General features: G+C 34.3%; 2 protein-coding genes across 3 annotated transcripts; both read left to right on the top strand.

Moving 5' to 3' along the window:
• The first annotated feature begins 1,752 nt into the window (after positions 1 to 1,752).
• Positions 1,753 to 4,499, top strand: LOC122610127 (F-box/FBD/LRR-repeat protein At1g80470-like). The gene is made up of 3 exons (XM_043783122.1): positions 1,753 to 2,749; positions 3,377 to 3,556; positions 3,889 to 4,499. The coding sequence occupies exons 1-3, from the start codon at positions 1,775 to 1,777 to the stop codon at positions 4,285 to 4,287; spliced, it is 1,554 nt and encodes a 517-aa protein (XP_043639057.1). The 5' UTR covers positions 1,753 to 1,774; the 3' UTR covers positions 4,288 to 4,499.
• Positions 4,500 to 11,025: 6,526 nt separating this feature from the next.
• On the top strand, positions 11,026 to 20,452 carry LOC122611306 (methionine aminopeptidase 2B-like). 2 transcript variants are annotated; one of them, XM_043784315.1, is made up of 11 exons: positions 11,026 to 11,244; positions 11,814 to 11,865; positions 11,971 to 12,075; positions 12,178 to 12,277; positions 12,601 to 12,746; positions 12,884 to 12,975; positions 13,096 to 13,190; positions 13,762 to 13,858; positions 14,542 to 14,685; positions 14,778 to 14,995; positions 20,048 to 20,452. In XM_043784315.1, the coding sequence occupies exons 1-11, from the start codon at positions 11,124 to 11,126 to the stop codon at positions 20,156 to 20,158; spliced, it is 1,281 nt and encodes a 426-aa protein (XP_043640250.1). In that variant the 5' UTR covers positions 11,026 to 11,123; the 3' UTR covers positions 20,159 to 20,452. The 2 variants fall into 2 exon arrangements, with proteins under 2 accessions (XP_043640250.1, XP_043640249.1); XM_043784314.1 differs by having other exon boundaries at positions 11,811 to 11,865.
• The last annotated feature ends 240 nt before the right edge of the window (positions 20,453 to 20,692 follow it).

Here is a 20,692-nt window from a genome sequence, read left to right as displayed (position 1 = left end):
GTCAAATTCTTAGAATTTTAAGTTGAAATTTAGACATATAAGTTACGTTGATTAATCATTTTCCTTGGTTTTACATTTCACTTTCTCATGTTTTAAAATTGTTTTATATTGAACCAATTGAAAGCTACATATCTATACTTTTTTTATTATAAATTATCCACCCCGTCAAAATGAAAAATGTTGCAAAAAAGTTACATGCAAAATTACTGAACTGCCCTTAATAAAAACCTCACTATGGAAGGGTTCTTATAAATTACCAAATTTGCTTTTAATGAATTAATTTACATCTTAAACCTTATCTTGCTAATTTACATTTTAAGTCCCTATCTTATAAAATATTTTTATTATCATAACATCAATTTACACCACTCGACACTAATTGTCGATGTTATCACCACACGTCAACATCACCACTATACCGCTGTTCCCGTTACCACCGTCGCATTGCGCGGCTCGTTTCTTTTAAAAAGTTTGTGGTTTTTTTAGCCGACCCATCAACGCATAAACCGTTCATTGGGCGGTATAAAACACCTAGGAGGCTAGGAGGGATAATTTGAGTTTGTGAAGTTCATTTTTGAAAGAAGTAGATATAGATGTAGGTCTCAATGGTACAAATCAAAACAAAATTGGCTTGGGTAAAAGTGGCGGAAACCATGCTTTTTAGGGACAAGGGTGTAGTCGGCTAATTTTATCGGCAAAAAGGAAAAGGAGTGAGAAAAGATTCAGTTTTTTTGCGGATACAGTCAACAAACACCTGCAATTATTTCCAAAGTGCATAATGTCAATGTAGCCATGTTTCAACGAGTGAGCGATCCAAACAAAACGTATATATTAGCAACTAACTTTCCCTTCAACGGATAGATCAAATATGCACTAGGAGGCAGTTAGCTTTTACTCCTGACACTTTTTAACTTCTGCCCAACAAGAAGTTTCCTTATCCATATAATGTACTTAGTTACACTTCAGAGAAAGATGTGTGAGAAATCACATTTAGATTTGTATTTTCTTTATAGCAGGATGCATTGCACTTTGATTTGGCCGAGAACAGTATTAAGTGTAACGTATTCTACATGTTTTGCATGTATATTAATAAGTCTATGCATGGTTTGTAAAGATTTGGGCATTAGTGCATCACTCTACAGAAGTTGTTCGTATCAGTGCTCCTTTATGAAATTTTTGAGGATGTATCTACAGAATTATCATGTGCTTTATACTCATCTTTTTACTTTTATCACAAGCTTTACAAGCACTAATTATATAATATTTTTAAACAGGCCTGAAACTCAGAAACTTGGAAGCACAGCTAGGAATTACAAAACGACGTAGCCATTACTGCATAAACTCGCACTAACAGAGGAGCGGCAAAGAACCACCTAGTTTATTCTATAGAGTTTTATATTAATATCGAGATGCACATATCAGATTTAGGGTTCACACAAACCCCTATTCCTTTCAGGTATGCGCTTTAAACTGATACTCTTATTAATCACTTTATTAGTTATTTAATTATTTGTTAATTATTATCATTGTTGTTGCTGTTATTTATTCAATCACCTTTTAAATCAACTCAATTAAAATGGATCTTGCGTTGCTTACTTCCTATAAAGAAGTAGTTTTTATGTGTTTGTGGACTGTGTTTAGCATAATCAAATTGGTAATGAGGTTAATTATCTAAAATAACATTTTTCGTTTCTGTAATTTTTTATTTAACTGATATACCAATTTTTTAATTGTAGTTTATGAAGCTGAAAGACGAAAAGGTGTATCAGAGAAAATGGACTTTGATCATGAGAATGTTAGATTAGTTGTGAGTGAAGATAGATTGAGCAGTTTGCCTGATGAACTTATTCATAAAATTCTCTCTTGTATTGATGACACCGAGTTTGTTGTTCAAACATGTTTGCTGCTGTCTCCAAGATGGAAGGTTCTCTGGAAGTCGGTGCCTTGTCTCAGCTTTTCTCGTCGTGGTTTCCCTACTGTACATAAATTCTCCAAGTTTGTGACAAATGTTCTTTCTCGCCGCAACAATCACGTGGAAGTGTCTACTGTTAAGCTAAATTACAGTGGAGCAGCCAGTCAAGCGTTTGTTAAAAAGATCGCAAAGTATGCGTTTTCTCACAATGTCCAGGAATTAATCGTTATCAGTAGGCCCAAAAACCACTATGAATACCCTCCTTGCCTTTTTAACTCAACCTCTCTTAAACATTTCACTTTTAGCAGTGAGCTACTTAGATCCGACTTAACACCTAAAATACCTAAGACACCTTGGAACTTTCCTGCCTTAACTTCTTTGAATCTCAGTGAAATCACATTGTGTGAGGATAACCGTGAGTACCTTGATCTTTTCTCCAAGTGTGTGAACTTGAAGAACCTTTCTTTGAATACTGTCATTGTCGAGGCTAAGGTATTTGACATCATTACCCCTCGACTTTCCAGTCTTGTGCTTATCAAAGACTTGCGTTCACCTGTTATCAATGTGATTGCACCTCAACTAGAAAATCTCACTATATGTGGTTGCGAAATCAATCACTTGGATGCGGCACCTGGGCTTTCATCTTTTGCTTACACAGGTTACGGTCCTCCTAAGTGGCTTAAAGGTCGTTTCCATTCTTTAAACAAGGTGAGTGTCTGTTTGTCCTTCCGTCGCTCAAACATGCTTTATGACGAGGAAGATGCTCGTGAGACTATCAGCATGCTTCAAGAACTCAAGAGTGCCAAAATTCTTACGCTTAACTTTGACATTGTTGAGGTATGTTGATATCTTATCTGTCGTTTATGACATGTTTTGGAGAAATTAGGGACTTAAACATGCCATTGGTCTTCAGAAAATCAGTATCGTCGTTCCCTGTCAAAAAACAAAGAAAAAAACTTGTAGCGGTGAATATTTGGAATCTATATATGACATCACATAAGGAAATAAATTATTCTTAGCATATCTAATCACGCATGCACCATTCATCCCATATACACAGTTATGCTCTTATATGTGGTAAGGTGGGGGAAAACCTGGGGACAAGTGTTGATTAGGATAATGCTTATTTGATGAAGTATAGTATTCAAAGGCGCTAGTGTTTATTTCCCTGGGAGTGATTGGCTGAAAATTAAGTTTTTCAAGACGTCGAAGATCTTCTTCAAACTTGTTCATATCTATTAATCAGAAAAGGTTATACATGATGGTTGATATTAATCAGAAAAGAAGCCAGCTGATATGATACAAAATTGTATGCAGATGCCAGGGTTAATTACTTGATTTAGTGAGGGGCTAACACATATTTCTATTGTGTTAATCAAAATTTCTTATTTGAGAAGGTATACACGGGTTATGTATTTATATGTATGTTTGATCTATATATTTTTTCTTGTGATTCCTGTGCAGTGCCTTTCCGCATATCCAGATTTGCTGTCACATCTTCCTTCACCTTTTAGTAACTTGATTTGCTTAGATATAGACCCCAACAGGAGGAAGGATGCATATAAAATAAACGTGTCTACTGAAGCTAGAAATTTCTTGCTTGAGAACTCTCCAAGTGCCACGTTCATCATGGATATACCAGAGGTATTTTCATGAAGTACTTTTCATGCAATCCCGTTATTGGTTCAGTGGATCATAATTCATAACCTACGTAATGATCTTGGTAAGTAGGTTTACCGACAAAGTTCATATGAGGTCAATATTGATTGCATATGGTTTTTTATGGAAATTTGGAACTTCTGGTTTGGCTCTTATCTTGTCACAAATGATGCTAATCTGACTTCACAACTTATGAACAATAGCAGGAATGGTCTAAATTATTTATTTGTTACTGTGAAAGAATATCTTGATAGTCACAAAGGATATGAGATTGATGTTGTGTTTTTACTTTGAAACCGTTTTCCTTCATTTTTCAGGAACCGCCTTCAAAAGCTATGATTGCAAAACAGGCTAGGGAGATGAAAAGAGCCAATCTAATTGCAGATATTGAAAGATGTATGACAGAATTGCAAGCATTACTAGAACAGGAAAATACGACGCTTGTGAAGAGAAAGGAAGCAGAGGTAAAGAAAAAGGTAGCTCTTGAGAACATTATTTCAGAAGTAAAGGTATGGGCAAAGAAAAAGATAATGCGAAGTGAACCTGAGCAACCAAAGGAATCTGCCGAGAGTCGGGAGGTAGGGGCTGGACTGATGACACAGTTTCGGGCCCGTCTGACAGATTTGCAGGATCTGGCTAAGCCGAATTGTTACAGATCTCAAGATCATTCGTTCAAAGAAGAGATGGGTTCTATTATTAATAAAAAAGGTGCCTAAGAGACAGAGGATGGAGATGGAAACACGCTATGCTAGTCAACTCGAAGAAGCAGAAAGTCTATCTGTTCGTCTGCACTCAACATTTGAAGATATATATAAATATCTGAATGAAATGATTGATGGTGTTACTGAATCTATATCTGATGGCAATTCAACACGTCAAGATGTATCCAGTAGCAAACTTCCTTTGACATCACAACTATCTTCTTCTTCAGCCACTGTAAGTTTGTGATTTTATATTTGACTATAAAGCTTATATCTTTGTGTGCTTATGCCTTCCTAACATTTTTTATGTCAGATTCCTGCTTCGTCCTCCTCGAGTATAAACCCTCTGCCATGAACCACCTGCCCAGGTAATCATTCGTTGCTTTTAACTTATGTTAGTTGATTTACAAACTTCAGTTTTTAACATGTGCAACACAAAACGAATGATGTGATACTTTCCTACATGGTCTTCCAATATAATGGGTACTGAATTCCAGTCTCACTATTCAATTTTGTGTATTCGTTGCTTTGTTTGTGTGAAACCTAACTGGTCAATCCATTTTCTTAGTTTTACCCAATTGTGTAGCTTTTGTGAAATTGTTTTTTTGGGTTTAAATATTTGATCGGGAGACCTTGTTTGAAAGATGACAAACTTTTGTCACTGCCAAAGACTATGCCAGCATAAAGAGGTTTGTGTAATAAAATTCTAATTCAAAGGTTCAAGTTGGAAATTTGGAATTGGGCTTTCTTGGACCTTCTCTTGATTATACTTTTGTTGGTTTCTCTTAAATGTTGATTACTATATGCCTTTACTTCGATGGTTATAACTTTTAAGCACTTTTTGGTCCAAGGTAATCCTTTCTTTATGAAACTTGAAGTATCTTAATATCTAGTATGTTCACCATCTTCTTATCTAACTCAAAGTTTAATACGAATTTAAGCCTTGTAATCTTATTGTATCAGTTTTTTGCAGCTTTATTTAATATATTAATCAGAAATCACGTCTTAGAGAAGTAGAAATAATCAATAGCCAGTTTGTCGGGTGATTCGTTAATTCTTTAGTTGTGGGTACTCAATAACTCATGATAGGCAAACATGTTGTAATCAAATGAAAACTAGAAAAAACATATAAAATTTACGGGACAAATCTAAGCCACATATCTCCATCTCTTCTTCCTCCGCCACCACTGCTACTACTGTTCAATTGCCACCAGTACCACTACCAGTATCACCACCGTCCACCGGTTTTCTTTCCTATCGCCCGCCACCATCACCGTCAGAAATTGTGATTCAAAGCGGGCTCAACCATTAAGGGTAAAGGGTATAGCTTGTGGGGGTGATAGGTCATAAGGGGTTATGAGTGATGGACTTGCGAGCTCTGCCCTTAGTGGTCATGGGCTCATGGCTCCGCCATGAATTGACCAACGTATAGTAGGGGTGGCGACGGATGATGGTGGTAGCGAATGGTGGTGCCGCAACAGCGGATGGCTAGAAGAGTACAAGAAGAAAAAAGGAAAATGTGTGGTTGAGATTTGTCCCGAGTATAGATCTTAGAATTATTTCTAAGTATAGATCACTTGTATTTCATAGGTAGCTTATTTACAACATTGCATTTTGTTTAAAGTTAATATATAAAATACGTTTGAAAATTATATTGTGTTCTATCAATTATTGTATTTGTCAAGTTCTTACTCTATATATATATTACGCATTGAAAACTTCCCGTGTTATATCTTTGTATTGTTTTACTAGAATTGACATGAGTCAAGCCCATCCAGTGAACTTACTTGTTGATTGTTATTGACAAAGAAGTGTTTACGAGATACCATATTGTAAATAAAAAGCTTGTAGCTTGCCAAAACACAGTTAGAGTAGCATTTCTGCACTTTTTTGTTATTGTCACTAGAACTTTTAGTTTAGGTCATGTTTGTTTTAAAAAGGAACAACATATGTGATTTGTATCTAACGAGTTTTATTCAATTTGTAGGATGTCTTCCATGCTTTTTGGGTAGTCTCGTGGATTGGCAGATTTCTTTAAGAATCATAATTCATTGGAAATATCTCCAGGCATTGTACTCTATGTTTAATTTGTATCAACTTAAGTTAGCTGTTTAATTATAAAAGCTCAATGGCGAAACGAAAATATAGTTCTTTCAGTTATGTATTTTGCTATTAGCTATTTCTAGTTGGGTGATTTGGATCTGCGTTACGATTATAATGGAGTATATGTTCCTTGGCTAACAAAGGTGGCATTTGGACTTATGTTTGTGCAAAACTTGATTTCGTTTTCCCCTAGTGCTTTTAATATTGAGCCCAAGCATGAAGACCATAAATCGTTTAGTAGTGTTCATAGTATTAGAAAAACTGGGGATACTCATGTTCTCGATCTGAGATGAGAAAGTGGATATACTTTCTTTGTCACCGCCACAACACGCACCAAAAGTCCAAAACCACTACATTCCTACCATGTTTGAGTAAGATTCCAACATATAGAACACTTTTGGTGAGTTTAAAATTTGCCAATAGTTGTTGACCAAGAAAGAAGAAATTAAAATTTACAGTATACATTTATAACTTACATGTGACACGTGAATAAATTTTAGTGATTAAAAAAAAAAATTTAATATAATTTTAAAAAAATAATAAATTATTTTTATAGGTTTTTACAAAAAAAAATCTCGAAATAAGAAATCATCAACATATATGAAGAATGATAATGTGGTTGTTATACACCTAAACTTGGATATGAGATTTCCCACATACTAATTTTTTTTATATTTGTTGTATAGTGGATAAATGATTGGGACCTTCATGCTTCTTAAAATATTGCTGTAAAATGTTAGTGGTTTATACATAAGCTTAGATATCTACAGTAACATATTCTCATGCCTTTATGATATATATATATATATGTGTGTGTGTGTGTGTGTGTATTGTAAAACGAGTATTAACATAAAACAAATAAGACAAGATCTTGACCCTTAGATAATGGTTAAATTGATGCACGAAGATATTGTTTTATTTGTTTTACCTTAATACTTGTTTTATTTTACCTAAAACCTATATATATATATATATATATATGATAAAGATCAAATGAGAAGACACCTTAAGGAGATGGGTGAGAAGGATCATTTTTTATTTTTTTAACTTGTTTTTTGAACTTTTTTCTCTTTTGAACTTTTTTCATTCTCTCTTTAATTAACTTATTCCATATAAAAAATTTAAAAATATATTTTTTTCAATGGGCGTAGCCCGTAAGCTATAGGTGAAGCCTCTCGGTTTATGGCGGAGCCATAATAGCTAAACGCGAAGCCCGTTAGGTAGATCACCCCATCACCGATCATCCCCTATAACCTATCACCATCTATGACCTATCACTCCCACCAGCTACCCCTTATTAATATCCTTAAGGACGAAGCCCGTACCGTTCCCTTACATTTATGACTTACTAACTCGGATTAGAATTTTTTTAATTTTATTTATTTTTGTAAATTTTTTTATACATTGAATTAATTTTTTTTAAAAAAAGAAAAAGGTGAAAAAAAAAATCAAAACAACAAGCTTAAAAAAAAATAATAACGAACCATCTCTACTTAAAAACCTTCTCTCTGGATCTCTAACCTATATATATATATATATATATATATAATTGGGGTGAAAAGTTATTTTGAGAACCTTAAAAAAGATAAGAACCTTTAAAAACCTTTTAGTTTCAATCTTAACCCTTAGATTATTTGATCAATTACTAATATTTTTCATGGCATTATTCTAATTAAATAAAATACTATTAATTTAAAATAAATAAAAAAGGGTATTATAGGAAGTTTGTTTAAAAATCAAAACAAAACCATCTCCTTCCTACTTTCTCTCTTCCCATCTTTCATATCTATTTTTTAATTCAACCAATCTTTACAATTTACATCCATATGTTTTACGTTTGATATTTTTGGTTTAAGCTTTTGATTAGTGACGTGCGACAAGAGTTTTATACGATTTGTCTTTGTGGCCATAACATTTCTTTGAGATTAATCTTTTTAATTTGATCGAAAATATAGTGGGTAGGTAATTTACACTTCCATTTGGATTTGTGTTTCTTGAATTCCAGTAACATATTTATGGGCGTGTTTTTTTTTTCTTTCAAATAATTGTTTTCAATGCCTCTACATCTTAAATTATTGATTATATTGTGATATGTGAACAACACAATTATAATTCTTTGTGTTTTTTTATATGTACATATATGTGTACAAAGTATGTGCATATGTATGCGATACTATGATCATATGTATGCAATGGTATGAGCATATGTGTATAATACTATAATCATATGTATGCAATGGTATGAGCATTCGTGTGCAACACTATGATCATATGTATGTAATGTTATGATCATATGTATTTAATGGTATGAAGATATATAAGCAAGGATAAAAATATATATATATATATAATAAAGATGTAAACTTAATTTCAATTATAGAAATCGCACAAACAACGTTGGTACAAAATTTAAAAATTCAAGTAGTTTAGTGTTACCAAATTGATATCTGGTTAATGTTGTGGAATGTTATTAATCAATTTAAAAAATTTGCTACGAATAAAGAACTATTATAGACTATAAGATTTTAGTTTAAAAAAAACAAATTAAACGTAACTGCTAAAAACATGGAAATGCAAAAAAACAATCGGTTTTAGTCAAATGAGCGAAACTTAAATAATTTACTTTTATACCTTTTATAAAAAGGTTCTTAAAAGTTTCTGCTTTTTTAAGGGTTTTTAAATTAACCTTTCTCTATGATGGGAAATATATTATATGTGAAAGTATGCTAGTAATTATTTATCAAATGAATATTAGTTAGTTTATTTGAAACTTAAACAAAATATATATATGTGAAAGTATGCTAATAATTATCGAGTTTCGTCGATGTTGTCCACAAGGCATTATATTTATTGTATATAATAATTTGTATTGTAATATTATAATGTGTTTCGAGAACCATTATATCGTTAACAATGATATAATAGTGACAATAATAATAATAAAATCGAGTATAACATGTATCAATAATAATGATAATGTGTGACAACAATAAAAATGACAATAAGTTATAAAACAAATAACCAAATAAAATATTTTACAAGTTGAACACATGTAATAATAATAATAAAATAAACAATGACATTACTAACATAATGTATTGCAATAATAAATGTAACCTAGGGCAATAATTATAAAAACAAAAATATATATATGAAAATAGTAAAATAATATATGAAGAGAGTTATTTAAAACAGGAAAACCATTGAAGTTGGTGGTCTATCACTTTTGAACTTAAATGGATTCATTTTGTTCATTGAGACGGGGATAAGAAATTATAAATTCTCGATCCCTATAACGAAACCCGAAAATACTATATATATTTATTAAAATCATTTTTTAAGTTTTTCTATCTAATAGAATCATTCAAGTTTAGAGCTTTTTATATAGGGAAAATACATAAGAAAATAATCTTTTTACACAAAATTGCTAATAAGGGAAACCTATTTAGGTTTCGTCTATTAAAAGGATTTCATTTTTAAAAAAATTCTCAATAAAGGTAATGCCTTTAGTTTTCGTCGTTAATTACCTGTAAAGTGTTTCGTTAACGTGCCACGTCATCAGACAAGCTTACGTGGACATGTGTTCCAACTTCTTTTTCAAGTAAATCATAATAAATCTATTATGGGGTCAATGTTCCACAACCTAATCGGGGTTTGTGTATTTTACAAAAACATTGAAGAAAAATTAGGAGGGGGAAAATCGTTTTTGTTGTTGTAATATCCACCACCACCACTACGATGTGTTTTGTACAATGAAAAGAATTAAATGAAATCCTTTATTAACTAACGACATATTTTACATTGTATATTTTACAAAACCCATGTAATTTAATTTTCGCCATTAGTTTTTCTTATTGGGCCTCAAGTGGCGCATGCACACATGTACTTGAACAAATATCATCTATTGTCCAAATGAAAAGAATTTCACCAGTTGTTGTTGTGGACTTTATTCGATCTTAAAGGTCAATAAAGAATTAAATTCATTCTTGTTAAGAAACAGGGTAGGTGTGAGAGTAGTGTTGCGACTCGAGTGGCATTACAATGCAAATATGGTGTATATGAATAAGTATAGAATCTCACCAAGTATTTTCATTATCAGTCAATTAGTCTACGTCAGAAATTTTTGATGATATGGCACGATGACATGATATTTAATGGAGAGCTGACGTTAAAAACTAACGATATTCCTTTTATTGCGAAAGTTTTAGAAATGAACTCCTTTAAATAGACGAAAACTAAATAGATTTTTTTTATTAGAAAATTTGTGTAAAAACATTACCCTTTTTATGGATTTTTTCCCTTTTATTTAATATCTTTACACATTCTCTTGCTTATATTCTACCATGATGAATTAATATTTATTTTCTGATGAGTATGAGAATATAATTTAACTCGATATGAGAATGAGAATTAAAATACACATAATATCCTCCTCATTTTCATTGCTAGTTCGATCTTGTATAATGATGTTTGTCGAGCTAGGGGAGTAGTAAGGTACGGAGTTTGAACATGAGTCACATGACATAAAATTTTCAAGTCGAGTTTGAGTTAGAAATGGAAAACGGGGATAAAATTAAGAGAAGTTGTAAGTGCAAGGACTTGTAAAGTACAAAACAAAAGTTATATAAACAAACTAAGGAGGAGTGTATCAAGACTGACAAGTTAGAATAGAAACCCTCCCTCCCTAAATTATAACCTCCTGTGTTAATACTAATTATTAAAAAAAAAAAAAAAGAAAAAAAAAAGAGATGGAAGACATGAATGGCCATGGCGGCGTTGCAGAAGAAACAACACCATCACCATCCAATGGAAAAGAAGCTGATTTATCGCTTGAACAACAAATTGATGACTTGGCTTTAGATTCATCAGGTTTCTTTCTTTCTTTTCTTTTTTTAATCAAATTTTTTTCTTGTTTATTTTATTTGGATTTTAATTAATTAATTTTTCGTATTTGTTATCTCTATATTCTTACAGAAAGAAACAGTTAGTACTATTTAAGTTAATCATGAAAAGGTTTTATTTTTATTTTTATTTTTTTGTAGAATATATAATGAATTGACTGGTCGGTCTGTAAAAAGTATGTATATTGGAAACGAAATATATATATATATATTTGGAGTAAAAAAATAAATAAATTTGTAGCATGTATTTGATTTTTATTTTTTGTTTCTTGATAATATATATGGGATGTGAATATAAGGGTACCTAAGCTTTAGGTGTGGAGCACTCACTGTTTTTTTTTTAATCCATAAAATTCATGGGGCCCAAGCATTTATTCATTAATCAAGGAATATTAAAAAATTTGTATGGGAGGGGTTCCACACCTAATTCCACACCTAAGCTTAGGTGTCGGACAACCTTATATTCACTTTTTCATATATATATATATAGAGGAAAGATATATATGTGACAATTGAACTTCTATCGTTATTTAGAAGCTGGGGGGAATCAGGAAGCTGCAAAAAAGAAAAAGAAGAAGAACAAAAGCAAGTAAGATTTTTTTGTAGAATTATAATAATAATAATCTGCGAAATCGAGAGCTTGATCGTAATATCTCGAGCGTTGTTAAGTAATACACTACATTGTTATTTACAGGAGGAAGAAGGAAAAGGAGCAAACCGATCCTCCGACTATTCCCGTTGCAGAACTTTTCCCTCAAGGAAACTTCCCCGAGGGTGAAATTCAGCAATATAAGGATGAGTATGTTCATATATGTTTATATTTTAAATGTTTGTAATGATCTACGCTATATGCATTTAGTATATTCGACATAAATTTATATTTCCAACTTCGTTTACGTAGCAACCTCTGGAGGACTACATCCGAGGAAAAGAGAGATTTAGAACGCTTAGAGAAGCCCATGTATGACTCAATACGACAGGCTGCAGAAGTTCATCGCCAGGTTTATTTACATTTATTCATATTCTTTAGAACTAATATTTGGTGTTTGAGTAAAGGTTTTGACGCATCTGGCCAATATTATAAATGCTTTACCATTAATTGGGTCAAATTATAAAATCAAAAATTAGCTTTAAATGGAAACGAGACAAATGGGTTAGTAGAAAGTTACCTAAGTAAGCTGTCTTTGTTAAAAACTTATAATATTGGGATTAAAAATGATTCAGCTCAATCTAACCTGTTCACCCCCCATGCTACTGCATTTCTTTAGAAAACGACACATAGTATATTTATTAGTGTTTGTGTCCTGACATGTTGATATGCCAGGTTCGCAAATATATGAGGAGTGTCATAAAGCCTGGGATGCTGATGGTTGACTTGTGTGAAACCTTGGAGAACAATGTTCGGAAGTTAATATCAGAGAATGGTCTACAAGCTGGCATTGCATTTCCTACAGGATGCTCGTTAAACTGGTAATTGTTTTGCAATATTATGGCAATCAGCCTTATCATCTGTATAATTTTTTCTTTTGGTCCTTTGTTGTTTTCTCGTATTACGTTTGCTCTACATTGTATAAAAGAAAATGATTCTTGACAGTTTTACCATGCAGGGTCGCAGCCCATTGGACTCCTAACTCTGGAGATAAAACTGTGCTTCAATATGATGATGTGATGAAATTGGATTTTGGAACTCATATAAATGGTCAGAAATCAGATTGCTTTTGGCTAATTTGTCATACTTATCAGTAGTCATTTCTTTAATTTTGTGCAGTTATTTACTTAGTTTCAATTATTATTATTTAAATAGTTTATCATGTTTCAGGACACATAATTGACTGTGCATTCACAGTTGCATTCAATCCAATGTTTGATCCCTTACTGGAGGCTTCCCGTGAAGCCACAAACACTGGTATCAAGGTAAGAATTGTGAAATGAGGAGTAATTATGCACATCATCCAAATTAAACACGCTAAAAGTATTACTTAATAAGTAACAAGTTATAGTTTCATCTGGAAAAAAAAGCAGCTTTATTACTCCCTTCTTTAAGTTCATCCGTCACCCTATTTGGTTTTAGAATAATTGCAACATTCCGTTCCCGACTAATTTCTGATACAAGTTTACTTTTTGTCCACTAGTAGCTATTATAAGGTTCTTATAACATTGGTTCTTTACCAAGTTTCGTTAGACTATCTCCAACTCCAAACGCGTCCATAAAGCTATTTAATGCCGGCAATAATCGGTCCTTTTGGTGATGGTCTTTTGTCTTTCTAGAAGGGAGTTTTAGATGTCAAACTATCAGTAAACCCTCTGTGTAACTATGGTTTGGATCAAACATAGCATCTATTGTTCTGAAAGAGTAACAATAAACATGAAATAAATTAATCTTATCGAAAAAATGATATTTGATTATAAACTCTTGTGCTGAATGCCAATATTAAGTATGTTGGCATTCTTATATATCATGAAGTTTTAATTTTGTGGAATGTAGGAAGCAGGGATAGATGTACGTCTATGTGATGTAGGTGCTGCAATCCAAGAGGTCATGGAATCGTATGAAGTAGAGATCAATGGGAAGGTATTCCAAGGTATAATATTGACTTTACAAAGACCAAAACTTGCTTTGCGAGTTCTTTAATTTCCTGTTTTCAACACCGATAGTGGTGTATTGATACAAAGTTCTGTTATACCATAGGATATGACAATATGTAATCATTACCTTCGAGAGATTTTGCTATTGTTTAGTAGTATTTTGAAGTTTTCCATAAGTCTTCTTCAGAGGTGGCAAATAGGCTATCCCTCACACGCGCATAAAGTGCAACAAACCACTAAGCCGGTTTTAAGCGCAAACTATACCTATCTAGACAAAAAAAAACCAATTTTATGACTATATAATCAGCTTTTTTATTTTTCATAGAGATATGTGTATGTTAAATATGATTTAAAAAGCTACGTCGTATAACTTTAATTTTACGGTCACTATGTGAGTTTGGGGTTGTTTCCAGTTAAAATACATTTTTGGCGACTTTCAATAGTTCGACTCATTTCTTATGCATCAATTATTTGATGCCCAGCATAGCCTAATCAGCTCTTAATAAATGGGTTCACTTCTATATTATTGTGAACTTGGTGACTTTGCTAGTGGTCAAAAGAAAGTTTGGAAAAGAGGGTCACACTTCTAACTTTACAGGCTGCGTGTTATCAGAACCTATGTTTGGAAGACAGGATATTCATACTGGAATCTGAATAATTTTAGTTTAAACGTTTGCAGTGAAAAGTATCCGGAACTTGAATGGACACAGCATCGGACCTTACCAAATTCATGCTGGGAAATCAGTTCCAATTGTGAAAGGAGGAGAACAGACAAAGATGGAAGAGGGAGAATTTTATGCAATTGAAACTTTTGGATCCACTGGTAAATAACCCGCTTGTACTTGTTATATATTGATTTTTAAATTGGGAAAGAAGATTGATGGCTGCATTTTTTAAACCATTTATCATCTTTAGGCAAGGGTTATGTGAGAGAAGATCTGGAGTGCAGCCATTACATGAAAAACTTTGACGTTGGTCATGTTCCATTACGGTTGCCAAGAGCAAAACAACTTCTTGCCACGATTGATAGGAATTTTTCTACACTAGCCTTCTGTCGACGTTATTTAGATCGACTAGGGGAGAGCAAGTATCTAATGGCTCTCAAGAATTTGTGTGATGCCGGTGTTATTCAGGTATGGCCAACCCTATTTTCAAATCTAAATTTTGTTAACTATCATCTGAATATATATTATGGATTTGATGACTCAGTCAACACTATTAGATACCCTTGTAGATCGAATATTCTATGTAACTACTTAGTACTTGCATTTGGTGATACCTTTTCTAGGATAAAAGAAAAAAAAATTGGCTTTTAGCTGCAACACTGGTGAGGTCCAAAGAAATCAGTAGACCTAACTTTCTAGCAGGTTCTAGGTATATCAAATGTACTCGGAACAAGCTTGGGAAGAGGTTGAAGTCTGAGGTTGATATGTATTAAGCCGACTATAACAGAAAAGAATGATAAAACAGTGATAACACAAAGAAAAGAAGTTGTATGATAAAAGATAGTGCTGGATATAGCTCCAGTTGCTCCCTATTCTCGATTAAAGCCCAGTAGCCCTAGTTCCTTAGAGCAATGATCAAGACTTCCACGACCTAAACAATTGGCTGTCAGCCTTATTTAAAGGACTACCAGACAAGAACTAACTTATCCACCAAGACATTTATATAATTAATTAACTAATTACTAAAAATGACAATTGACCCCCTAACTTTCTTTCTGTTGTAACTTCTGATCCATAATATTACTCCCACATCCCCCAAAACACCTTGTCCTCAAGTTGTGGCTTCAAAAAATTGCTTCAGGTGATTACTGGATCCCATAGAATGACTTGAAATTTCAAAGCTTGTTGATTGTATTGATGTAACGCAGACTCGATCATGGATTTGTCTTCCAACCATACCTTAAGCCCATAACATGTAGAGTCTTGAAGACTGCTCAATAAAATCATTAAACTGCCACGTCAGTTTCATATCAGGTCTGTCTTGCTGAGCAAATATTTTCCCGATAGCATATTGATTAGGTAAAAACTTTCACAAGGTACTCTCACCTAGCACCCAAGTAGCCTCACTGTTTTCAGTGAACTGATTACCTAATTCTTTTAACATCACCCTGATAGCCGTAGGTTTGATAGGATCAACATTAAACTGATCCTCATCGATCACCGCTGGTTTAACAACCACTGTTTCTTCCTTGAGCTCCTTACCGATTTCTTGACTATTTGATTATGTACCTTTAATGACATCTATGTCTATAACACCAACATTAAAACAACTTGTTCTCTTTTTTCATATCAAACTCCAAATCTTTAGTTATAAAGAGAAATAGAATCAACATGAGAGAGAATCTTGCAAGCCATGAAAATCAAATTTTAAAGCTAATGCAATCATATCTTTCACCTTAGAGCAACTATATTGATGCCATTCAGCAAAAAGTTCCCTAATTTCTGGTTCTAAACCACAGATGAAAGATACATAGCGTAGATTTTAGAAATTTCTTTCATATTGTGAACTTGATCGTGTTAGGAATAAACTGCACACACACAAACACAAGAACCAGAAAATAACAAAGAAATGGCACGAGAGATTTAACGTGGTATCTCACACTAAACTGTGTGAACTAATCCACGGAGGGAAAGAGGTTTTCTTATTGATTTTCCACACAAATACATGAACAAGACGTAAGAGATATATATAGGCTAGGGTTGCTAAACTTGCTCCCTAAGTCTTCTCAAATCAGAACCGGACCTGCTGCCCTAATTAAGTAAGGCCTGCTGCCTTTAGATTATTCTGGAAGTCGAGAACTTAATAGCCTTTAGTGGGCCTAAGACAACATAACGCCAACAATCTTCCACTTGGTGTCTTCGGACCTCGAACTGCACCATATCTATCTCTTCTATACATCTGTACAAGAGTCAAATCTTGTTCTTCAATGCGCCCTATTTGCCCCCGGGCCTTCTTATCAGTACACGTGAAGGCCTAGGCCTGCTGAAACTAGTTTCAGCTCCTCAGTCATGGCTAAATCTGCCCCTACTCGTTCTCTATCTCTATCGGCTCCCACTGAAACGCACTGCCGGAGCGTGAGAAATCCCGAGAACAAACACTCTCCTTTAAAGCAGATAATAAACTGGAGAGACTTTAACAGCTGGAATACTGGCTCACTTAACCAACTGTATGGAAGCTCTGACTAAAGCACAACACCCATGCTCCCACTGTCAAAAGAATCCCTGATTGGTTTCTCTGAACCTTTCCTAGCACGTTCAACCTGAATTTGACCTGTAGCTCTGGGTTTGCCATCTGCAAAACAAACCTTCTTCTGCCCACGAGATTCTATGAAACGGATTTTGTTTTTCTTCTGAACTGGGATGGTCACTCCCTTAGACGATAAACTGGCCATATTAATCGAACCTTGCTTACCTCGAGCCATGACTAGATTTCCCTTGAGAACCTTCCATTACCCGTTCCCAAACTTGACCTCATGCCCCTGCTACATCCAACTGCCCGAGAAAACCGACTGCTTTTTCTGACATGGAATTACCTGGACATCCTTCAAAGTCCATGAACTGGAGTCTTCAAACCTGTCACCCTACTCGTCATATCAAGAACTTCATCGTTCGCCAGTCTTACCATTCCAAAATCCAACTTTTAGATTCCGTATTGCTTTACTGAAATCCACGTCCTAGGAATCCACACTACTCTCTACTCTGCAATTAGCGCCTCTTCTGAGCGCTAGTCTTTTGTAGTTTTTAGTTCTTTGTTATTTTTCGGGACATTGATTCCTAAAATGTCCAACCTCTTCTGATCATGCTTGTTCAAGCAAACATCTCCACCGACCAAGAAAACAAGCCACATGTTTTCTTTCCCCTTGCTAAACAAGACGAATCCAAAGCTACCTGCTTTGACGGATCCTTACAACCTGTTTTTCATGCAACACGGCGGTTTCTTCTTATCATGAACAAGCCAATCAAGGTCCGCAAAGAACTCAACATCAGGACGGTGTGCTGAAATTTTTGATCTGATCTTCACTACCCAAATTTTTTTCTCAACAACCACCAACCAAATAAGAAAGAAACAGCAACTGAGCCTTCTGCTTCTGTCCCTTTTTGTTCTAGCTAAGCGTGACCTAGTTTAAAGCCTCTTGCTTGATGATTTTTTTCTGTCTGCTTATTCAGCTCTGGTTGGAATAACTTATGCCTTAAGAACAAGTCTTGCTTTTCCGTTCTTATCCTAGGCACAAAAGAAAGAACAAAACTTGGTTTGAAGATACCTGATGAAAACAGTCCCGCAAAAACAGCCACAAACAGACTTGAACACCCTCAAAGTCTCCGGTTTTCTGCTGTAAACACACTCCCGAAACAGCCCTTGCTGTCCTGGAACCTAGTTCTTCCTCTGCTAATTCACGAACCCCCAAAAAACCCCAATCTGCCAAATCAAGCCCTAATTCGCCCAATTGAACCCTAATCTGCCAAAATCAGACCTGATTAGACCTAATTCTGCCTAAATCAGACCTAATTGAGGCTGTTCTGGGTGACGGTGATGGCTGGTTTTGGCCGGAACCCTAAACTGGGTGACGGCTGGACTTGGCTGCAACCCTAATCTGGGTGACAGCTGGGTGACTGTGATCTCTATGCAACCTAGCTCTGATACCACTTGTTAGGAATAAACTGCACACACACACAAACACAAGAACCAGAAAATAACAAAGAAAGAAGGACACGAGAGATTTAACGTGGTATCTCACACTAAACTATGTGTGAACTAATCTACGGGGGGAAAGAGATTTTCTTATTGATTTTCCACACAAATACATGAACAAGAGATAAGAGATATATATAGGCTAGGGTTGCTAAACTTGCTCCCCAAGTCTGCTCAAAACAGAACCGGACCTGCTGCCTTAATTAAGTAAGCCCTGCTGCCTTTAGATTATTCTGGAAGTCTAGAACTTAATAGCGTTTAGTGGGCCTAAGACAACATAACGCCAACAGATCGGATAAGATGAGAAACAAGTATACTAAGCTGAACATACCAAAGGTGTGAGAGGCTTGGCGCTTGGGACTCATAAATCCATGAACACACCAAGCTGTGAAAGGCTAAATGCTCGGGACTCGTGAATGCAAGGCACATCATATATAATAGTAAAAGTTAAATTTATCAATATGTTATACTATCAATATCAATTATATGAAACTCGGATCACGTTATAGTACTTTAAAATATTATCAAAAAGAGTTATATTCTTTACTTTAGACGTCAGCTTAAAGCGTAAGACTTGATCTTCCAGGTATAAATTTTACTTTGTAGATTTCACAGTTTACAATTATCAATTTAGTCCATGAATAATCAAGTAGAATAGGATAAGCTATCCAGATAAAGTTAAGCTTTAAAACTTGACTAACAAGTCTTGATGAAGATGTCGAAGGTTGACTGAGTATCCATAGTTCAGATTTAATGTATGGTTATAGGATTTTTGCTTTAAATTGTATTTTGATGACTAGTATTACGAGGTTAGTTAAAATCAGAGGTGTTCTATCAAGTCAAATAGTCTACACACAAAAAGCCCATAACATACCCTAACCGGCCTTATAAGGGCCTAGACTTGCACTAAGGAGCTGTACAACCATGGAATACAGTAAGGCCACTTCATTTTACTGCCATAATATTGAATGCCAAAAAGACGTACTTGGATTTATATGTTACCTCATTGTCATTTGTCGTTATCATTGCTTGAATTATTACTGGTGCAAGAGCTCTTTTCCAATTTAATCTTTCATGTTGCGGTTGGAACATAATTGGAATTTGTACTTTTTTACTTGACTGCATGATTTACAAAGTTTGATGGGTCTGTTAGAAATTTTCTAGAGGATCCAACAGCTTAGCATTTCTTAAACTCACCATATTTTTTAGTCTAATGTTGACGGATGGGATTGCATTTGCAAATCTAAGGATAATCATCCCATAAGTAAATGATCTGGCTCTCAGCTTTCTAACCAATGCCTGGCTGATGTTTACATTTTAGCTAGATTTTTTAGATTAATCTTCGCTGTTCGTGGCTAAATTGCATAATGATTGACGTTGACCCATTTATATGATAAAATGTTGTAATTTTCACATCTACATTGCAGCAGTATATTGTACTCACTAATTTTTCCTTTGGTTGCCAATGCTAACATGCTCCCATTCTGCAGCCTTACCCCCCCTTGTGTGACACAAAGGGTAGTTACGTTTCTCAGTTCGAGCACACTATATTGCTTCGTCCGACATGCAAAGAGGTTGTATCACGAGGCAGTGACTATTAGTTACTATTGGGAATGTAACAATTACTCTCAGATTCTCGGAATGCCCCTCTAAAAATATAAGCATTTTGTTTCATTCCATATTCTCTTTGATTTTTCTATATATTTTTGTGGGTTGATGACATATGTATTTTCTATAGTGATGTGAGATCAAGTACCATAATTATATTGCTAGATGATCGGAATGTATGGACGAATGATCATAGTGATCCCCTCAGAATACAGTAACTGCAGACTCTATGGATCTCCAGATGTCACAATATAACCACAAATGCTTTTCCACTTTGAAAATTGCAAGTATGGATGTTTTGACATTGAAAAATATATCTGTTCAAGGAAATTAAAAACCATGTTGGTATGGTTTCTTAACAAAGAGACTATTGTTAAAGGGATTAGTTCCCCCGAATATAAGAAACCTTGAACGAATGTCTATAGTAGGAAATAACTAAAGCTGTGTGTATTGTATGTAAACAACTTTGAAATAATGTTTATTGTATGTAAGAATTTCGTTTCAACCAATTACAATCTGACAAGTGA

The sequence above is a fragment of the Erigeron canadensis genome, chromosome 8 (genome assembly GCF_010389155.1).
Source record: "Erigeron canadensis isolate Cc75 chromosome 8, C_canadensis_v1, whole genome shotgun sequence".
NCBI classification, from domain to species: Eukaryota; Viridiplantae; Streptophyta; class Magnoliopsida; order Asterales; family Asteraceae; genus Erigeron; species Erigeron canadensis.
This window is presented reverse-complemented; position numbering and strand designations above follow the sequence as displayed.